The sequence below is a fragment of the Schistocerca piceifrons genome, chromosome 3, assembly GCF_021461385.2.
Source record: "Schistocerca piceifrons isolate TAMUIC-IGC-003096 chromosome 3, iqSchPice1.1, whole genome shotgun sequence".
Taxonomy (NCBI): Eukaryota; Metazoa; Arthropoda; class Insecta; order Orthoptera; family Acrididae; genus Schistocerca; species Schistocerca piceifrons.
This window is the reverse complement of record NC_060140.1, coordinates 389,614,681-389,623,310: the sequence shown is the minus strand read 5'-3', so window position 1 is coordinate 389,623,310 and position 8,630 is coordinate 389,614,681. Positions and strand designations below refer to the sequence as shown.

At 39.1% G+C, this 8,630-nt stretch overlaps 1 protein-coding gene across 1 annotated transcript in view; it reads left to right on the top strand.

Moving 5' to 3' along the window:
- Nucleotides 1-3,363: 3,363 nt before the first annotated feature.
- Nucleotides 3,364-8,630, top strand: part of LOC124789788 (solute carrier family 22 member 7-like) — a 112,096-nt gene continuing 106,829 nt past the window's right edge. The window contains exons 1-2 of the mRNA XM_047257257.1: nucleotides 3,364-3,494; nucleotides 4,015-4,262. Of these exons, the coding sequence (XP_047113213.1) occupies nucleotides 3,480-3,494; nucleotides 4,015-4,262 (263 nt within the window). The 5' untranslated portion in view covers nucleotides 3,364-3,479. The remainder of the gene's footprint in view (nucleotides 3,495-4,014; nucleotides 4,263-8,630) is intronic.

The following is an 8,630-nucleotide window of genomic DNA, read 5'->3' as shown; positions in this document are numbered from 1 at the left end:
AGTGAAGTTGTGCATCATGCAGCCTATTTCGCACAGTTTGAGTCGCAACACGACGTCCTGTGGCTGCACGAAAAAGTTCAACTTGGTTTCGTTGCTGTCAGGGTTTCTCCGAGCCATAATCCGTAAGTAGCGGTCATCCACTGCAGTAGTAGCCCTTGGGCGGCCTGAGCGAGGCATGTCATAGACAGTTCCTGTCTCTCTCTATCTCCTCCATGTCCGAATAACATCGCTTTGGTTCACTCTGAGACGCCTGGACACTTCCCTTGTTGAGAGCCCTTCCTGGCGCAAAGTAACAATGCGGACGCGACCGAACCGCGGTATTGACCGTCTAGGCATGGTTGAACTGCAGACAACACGAGCCGTGCACCTCCTTCCTGGTGGAATGACTGGAACTGATGGGCTGTCGGACCCCTTCCGTCTAATAGGCGCCAAAGTTTTGCTTCTCTCCTGGGCTTGTCATCTCTTCTAAAAGAGGTGAATAATTGAAATTGGTTTCCTCGTTTAATAATAGGTGTGGGGATATACACATCTGTCTTTTAATTTCTAAAATTTCTTATTGGTTGAGTTTGGCCCCCTTTTCCTCTGTGTGTAGGACTTGTACATCTGTTGTGTATTTGTGGTTATAGTTCAGGCAATGTTCTCCAAAGGCTGCATAAGGCTTCTTCAATCTCCAGCTTCTGTTGTGTTCTTTAAGCCTGGTACAGATTGACCTCCCTGTCTGTCCAATGTAGCAAGACCGACACTCACGGCATGTGATTTTATAAATCTTTTTTGTTATAGCTGTTTGTTTGTCTTTTGCAATGAACAAGAAACTACTTATTGGCTGAGGTACATAGAAAAACACAGAGAAACCCTTTGCCTTCAAGAAGTTACTTACGCTATTTGATGTTTTCCCTATAAAACGTAATCTGCACCATTTCTTTTCCAGTTTGTTTGTGTTTATCATTGGGGACAGTAGCGACGTGGCTTGCTTCTTCATCTTTTCACCTAAAATTTCATCAATGTTGTTGGGGTCAAATTCATTATTTGTGGCTATTGTTTTAATTTTGTTAAGTTCCTGGTCAAAGTCTTCTTGGGACATAGTGATAGAAAGGAGACGGTGAATCATGTGATGGAATACTGCATGTTTGTAGGTTGTAGGATGTTGTGAGAAAGTGACTGCGAAGGGATCTTTCCGGTAAATTTAAATTTATGGTTATAGTCTTCTATTCTTAAGCTAATGTCCAGGAAATTTATCCATCTCCACGCTGACCTTTATGTTAGTGTACCACTGGTTCATACTTTCCACAAATTTATGGAGTTGCCTATTGGAAGCTTTCCATATACAAAGAATATCATCTACATATATGTACGAATACACTACAGGTTTTGCCAGTGGTTCTGTCTTTAGAAAATCAGCATCCCACTTGTGGATGAACATTTCAGCTAGTAAGTGATTGTTTAGTTAAATTAGATAATATCAGTCTTGACAAATGTACTATCATAGTGCATAGTGCGACATGAGACTTTCCATGCTGCACTCATTTACTGTGTGACTGTGGAGGATACGATGATATGACACATTTTCGTGATAAAGGTGTAAAATAGTAATAGGTCACTAAACAAAATAGATATAAATGTGAGGCATTCATAAATGATAGCTGTCGTGCTAGGTTGTCACCCGGCATTCAGTAATTATTAGTTTTCATTGATCAGTGTAACACTAATAATTTGCTATCAATATTCCTATAGATTTGTCTAAGCGCATTTAATACGCTGGTGCATTTGTATTTGTGCTGCAATAAATCATCGAATTATTCTGAATTAAGGGATGTTTGAATGTCGCTATTTTCGAACCTGTGGCTTTCACCGCCAATAGCCACGTTCCATACTTTCTCCCTGGCACGTTTCCAGTCAGATGTCCTCTCATCCATCCGCTTCTCTGGCTTACCTGCCTCTGACCACTTCTTCTGTCAGCCAGAGCGGACCATCCTTGAACGACCACCCTTCCGTCATTGACCCAACGAGGTAAATACCTCCCACATCTTCAAACTTTAACATGGCCGAATTCACGACAGCATACCGTTTACCTTACAAGGTTTTCCGATTTTCCCGAAACTGATTAAGACGAATGCTGCGATGAAATCCTTAGAACACAAAGCAGCCGAATTTCTGTCCCATTCTTGACCCATTCGTCTTAAGGTTCCAACTCTAGCGTACTCGTCAATATGCTGGGCATCCAAAATCCTATCGTCCTTGCTTCGGGACTGCAATTCGCACAGAAGTAAATGATGGGTAGTGATAAACGGAGAAAACAGGAATATGTTTGATACAGCAATATGATTTTCTGAAGATATAATAGCCGACAAGAAACAAAAGAGATTTAAAATGCATTTGTGGAAGTAACAGGTCTCTTCACAGAAGAAGACGAATCATGCTAAAAGACTAAACCAAAAGGGATTTAATTATCTCCGTGGAAGAGAAATTAAACCACAAGTTAGTTCTCGGTTGAGTTTAAGAGACTAGTGGGAGGTGAACCTAACTGAAGGTACGCTTCTGCCTATAAAAATTATAAATTAAGGAAAATAACGGAAGAAAGCATGGCGGATGGGCGTAGTGAAAAAAATGTACTACAATTTTAGTGAAGGCTGATAATAGGTGACGTACTGGAGAAGGCTTTTAATATTTTCAGAATTGTTGAAATCTTGCATTTTTCTTGGTGCAGGCTATTTTTTCTACGATAATTGATCATAAAATTCAAAGATATTAAAAACTGTAGTTTCATATTGAATGAAATACAGTCATATTTCTTGAAAGAGCCTAGGGGAACGATGCGGGAGACCCGCACCGCCGTAGTAGGCAAGCTCCTAGTGGAGGTGGTTTGCCATTGCCTTCCAACGACCGTAATGAGGGTGAATAATGATGATGACGGCACAACGACACCCACTCATTTCGGGCAGGTGAAAATCCCTGACCCCGCAGGGAATCGAGCCCGGAACCCCGTCCTCGGGAAGCGAGAATGCTACCGCGAGACCACGAGCGGCTGACCTTTTTCATTATTTTCTGGATTTTAGCGTTAATATATCGAAAACATGTTGGAAAAGCGGTACGTATGTTGCGCCTTGCGTACGTACCTATTTCAAGAGTGTGTCACTGAATCAACAACAATGTCTCTTGGATAGGAAACAGTCCCTCAAAAAGCCATTGTATGTTATCGTAAATACGGATCGGCGTCTGGGTCGTGAAAGAAGTCAAAGACAGACCATTAAGCATTGCCTAACTACACTGTCACCATTATCTTCGTCTTAACGGAAACACATGGTTGCAGCTTTCTATGTAATGGCTGATGTCACTCCAGTTTTTGCTACGCGTGACACGGTTAGAATGCACGCTGGGCAGTTTGGCTTGCTGACAGCAGTGAACGAGGAGTTTTACAAAAGTCATCCGGCCCTCCGGTGTACACGACGCTAGGTGCAAAACACCGCAAGAAACACCGCGCTATGGAAGAGTGCAAAGTAAGCAGTAATTCTGGTTGTGATATGACGATACACTTGTCGTAAATGCCGACATCACCTGTAGATGATAACGAGTTTTGTATGATAAATAAGTGGAGAAGTAGATCTCAGACAGTTTTCCGTTTAGTGTGATTACTTGTACTTCTGCTACGTTTTCTATGGTTACTTCTTATGCGAAAATATTTGTGACTTATTTCTTGAAGCTGGTTATCAGAGAATGCACTACTTATGTCACGTAAATGTAAAAGACTCTCTTACTAGAAAAAGCTCATTCGAACAGATGTTTGTCTTTTAGCCATAGTTAACAGCACGAAGCGGGAACGCGTCACCCTTACATGTTGCAGGAGTTTTTTCTGTTGCATCCCATTTATTGTAAAATTTTAATTTTTATACAAGTATTTCGTACAAGATTCTTGTGTAACAGTAACATAATTTAATTTATTTTAATATTGCTACTTGCTGGAATTCATGGGGGAAAATAAATACCAACATTCTATATGCTGAATATGTCGAATTTCAGGATACAGTTAGACACAACATGATTAACGAAAATGTTAGATTTGAAGATATAATAGAAGAACTTGGAAGTGATGGGAAGTTCCAAATACAAATGAACATTATCTTCAATGTCATCGCAATATTCTTTTCAACAATGTCTTCATACGCCAAGATAATTGCTCTGACGGTACCTGAACACTGGTGCCATGTTCCAGGAATAGAAAACACAAATTTAACTCTGGAAATGTGGAAGAATCTTACAATACCAAGGCAAGTAAATACAACGTTTTATTTAGTTAAACGCTTGTTTCTAGTATATGGAAAAAGTACTCTTGAATGGTATAATAAGAGTAACATGCAATATTTTATAACTTTTGGGTAGTTTAGTTAGTCAGTGACAAAATTACACACTGAAATTCACGGTGCTTCACATTAATCTGACCACAACCTATGTTCGACGTCAACGTGCAATAACCACTCGCAGATTGCAGGTGGCAGCACTAGCAGTGTTAGATATGTAATGCATGTAGGGGCATGAGGAAAACAGTGCAATCTTTGCTGCAATGCGAAGAACAGTTCAAATTATCTCACGTCCAAATGGGCGTGGTCATTGGCTTTCGAGGCAGGGCCGGAAGCATTTCTGAAAGGGCTAAGACTGTAAATGTTCGCTCACCACAGCGGTTAAGGCACACCGCACCTGGCAAAATGGCGCTATCCAAAACCGGAGCCAAGACAATTATTTTCTTTCTGTTTTTCTTTTCAAGTTATTGGTCTTTTGAGTGGTTTGACGTGATCCGCCACTAATTCCTCTTCTGTGCCATCCTCTTCAACTCAGAGCAGCACTTGCAACTTACGTCCTCAATTATTTGCTGGGTGCATTCCAATCTCTGTCTTCCTCTACACTTTTTACCCTCTACATCTACCTCCAGTACCATGGAAGCTATTCCCTGATATCTTAGCAGATGTCGTATAGTCCTGTCCCTTCTTGTTGTCAGTGTTTTTCACATATTGTTTTCTTCTCAGAGTCTGCGCAGAACCTCCTCGTTCCTTATCTTACCTGTCCACCTAATTTTAAAGATTCGTCTCAATTGCATCGATTCTCTTCTTTTCCAGTTATCCCACAGTCCAGGTTCCACTACCATACAATGCTGTTCTCCAAACATACATTCTCAGAAATATCTTGCTCAAATTAAGGCCTATGTTTCTTGCTAGTACACTTCTCTCCTCGCCGGAAATGCCATTTTTGCCTGTGCTAATTCGCTTGTGATGTTATCCTTTCTCCACCCGTCATTGGTGATTTTGCCGCCTAGGTAGTAGAATTCGTTAACTTCATCTGCTTCGTGACTGTAAATCCTGACGTTAAATTTCTCGCTGTTTCCATTTCTGCTACTTCTCATTACTTTCATCATTCTTCGATTTACTCTCAATCCATATACTGTATAATTCATTCCATTTAGCAGGCCATGTAAATCTTCTTCATTTATACTCAGGACAGCAGTGGCACCATCGAATCGTATCACTGATGTCCTTCCGCCTTGAATTTGAATTCCACTCCTGAACTTTTCTTTTATATCCATCTTGGCTCTTGTACATATTGTATATCCACTCGTGTCTCCCTATAAATTATCCTTATTTTTATCAGAATTTTGAACATCTATTACCATTTGACATTGTCGAACACTTTTTTCGGGTCTACAAATCCTATAAACGTATCTTGATATTTCTTTTGTCTTGCTTCCTTTTTCAACCGAAACGTCAGAATTACCTCGCTGGTGCCTTTACCTTTCCTAAACCCAAACTGATCGTCTTTAATACATTGTTAATTTTCTTTCCCATTCTTCCGTATATTATTCTTGTCAGAAACTTGGATGCATAAACTGTTGACCTAATTGTGCGATAACACATGTACTTGTAAGGTCTTGCAGTCTTCAGAAGTGTGTGGATATATTTCTCTGAAAGTCAAATGGCATATCGCCAGATTCATACATCCTACGTGAATAGTCATTCTTTGCCACTTCCTACAACTACTTTGTAAATTCTGATGGAATATTGTCTATCCCCCGTGCCCTAATTGATGTTAAGTTCTCCAAAGCTCTCTTAAATTATGATTCAAACATTGATTCCTCTATCTCTTCTATCACATCAGACAAATCTGGCCCCTCGCCCCCTCATAGAGGCCTTCAATATACTATTTGTTTATTTACACGCCAAGTTCCGTAGGACCATATTGAGAACAAATCTCGAAGGTTATGGAACGAGTCAGTACGTGAAATTACAACATAAAAGTAATTAAATGTATATGAACCCAAAAAAACTCAAGACATAAGTGTAAGTACACGCAATCAACAGTATACCATAAGAATCAGCTTAATTTTTCAAGGAACTCCTCGACAGAATAGAAGGAGTGACCCATGAGGAAACTTTTCATTTTCTATTTGAAAGCGCGTGGATTACTGCTAAGATTTTTGAATTGGAGTGGTAGCTTATTGAAAACGGATGCAGCAGTATACTGCATACCTTTCTGCACAAGAGTTAACGAAGTCCGATCCAAATGCGGGTTTGATTTATGCCGAGTATTAACCGAGTGAAAGCTGCTTATTCTTGGGAATAAGCTAATATTGTTAATAAGAAGTGACAGTAAGGAATATATATATTGAGAAGCCAATGTCAAAATACCCAGACTAGTGAACAGCGGGCGACAAGAGGTTCGCGAATTTACACCACTTATTGCCCGAACCTCCAGTTCCTGAACAAAAATATCCTTTTAAAATGGGAAGAGTTACCCCAAAATATAATACTATAGGACATAATCGAATGAAAATAAGCAAAGTAGACTAACTTTCGTGTCAAACATTGCTTACTTCAGATGCCTTCAAGTAGTAAAAATGACAGCATTAAATCTTTCAACAAGATTCTAAACGTGGGCTTTCCACCAAAGTGTACTATCTATTTGAACACCTAGAAATTTGAACTTCTCAGTTTCACTAATCATATGTCCATTCTGTGAAATTAAGAAGTCAGGTTTTGCTGAAATGTGTGTTAGAAGCTGTAGAAACTGAGTCTTAGTAAGATTTTGTGTTAGATTACTTTCTACAAGCCATGAACTTAGGTCATACAGTGCAGCATTTGAAACCGAACCAATGTTGCACACAACTTCCTTTACTACCAAGTTAGTGTCATCAGCAAACAGAAATATTTTAGAGTTATCCATAATACTAGAGGGCATATCATTTATATAAATAAGGAAGAGGGGTGGCCCCAACACTGGTCCCTAGGACACCCCCCATTTGACTGTACTCCATACAGACCCACATCACAGCCATTCTCAACACTGTGTCTATTGTCAAAATAAGAGGTCAACTAATTGTGAGCTGCTCCTCATATTCTGTAATGGTCCAACTTCTTGAGCAATATTTTGTGATCAACACAGTCAAACGTCTTAGTTAAACGAAAAAATATGCCTAGCGTTCGAAACCATTTGTTTAACCCACACAATAAGTGACACAGAAAAGAATATAGCACTTTCAGTTGTTAAACGACTTCTAAAGTAGAACTATACATTTGATAGCAAATTATGTGATGTAAAATGATCAATTATCCTTACATACACAGATTTTTTGCATAACTTTAGAAATACTGATGGCATAGAAATAAATCTAAAATTGCCTACATTATCTCTTTCTCCATTTTTTATAAAGCTGCTTTACTATTGAGTACTTTGTTCGTAAGGAAACTGAGCATTCCTAAAAGGAAAATTACAGATATGGCTAAGTATAGGGCTAACGTGGGCAGCACAGTACTTTAACGTTCTGCTAGACACTCCATCAGATCCATGATTCCCTGTCGAAAATAAATTTTTATGTAATTCATCAGCAAAGCTCAGAAAATGATTGTTAAATACTGTACATACATCTGATTTATCAGTAACAGAAATATTTTTAATACGAACTAACTTTATATCGTCGACCTTGTGCTGCTGACCAGACACTTCCTTCACATCTGATAATATGATTTTAATTTTATCACGCGAATTAGCAATTCTGTTTGCGTACCACATACTCTTTGCCTTCCTAATAACATTTTAAGCACCTTACAATTCTGTTTGTAATGGGCCTCTGTAGCTTCATTGTGACTACTTCTGACATTTTGATATAATTTCCGCTTTGTTCTACGTGATATCCTTATACCACTGGTTAGCCACCCAGGCTGACTTTTACTGCTAGTATCAAGTTTAGATCGTTACTAACGGAAAGCAACTCTCAAAGAGCATGAGAAATTTGTTAAGAAAACATATTTATCAACTAGGTTATCGGCAATATAAACATTGTTCCTTGACGAGTTTTAAAAAACTCTCTATTGCCGTTGGATTAACTTTCCTACATAGTTTGTAATTATTGTACCATTTGTTTGAGTACAAATGGCTTTTAGTGATACAGTGTATCATGGTCTGAAAAGCCATTCACACTTTTACTAAAAGAATGCCCATCTGGTAGTGAAGAACGAAGAAAACTATTGTCTGTGGCTGTGCTACTATTCCCCCGCACCCTAGTTGGAGAAAGCACAGTCTGCATCAGATCATATGAATTTAGGAGCTCTAACAACATCCTTTTTCTTGCACCATCATGTACGAAATTTATA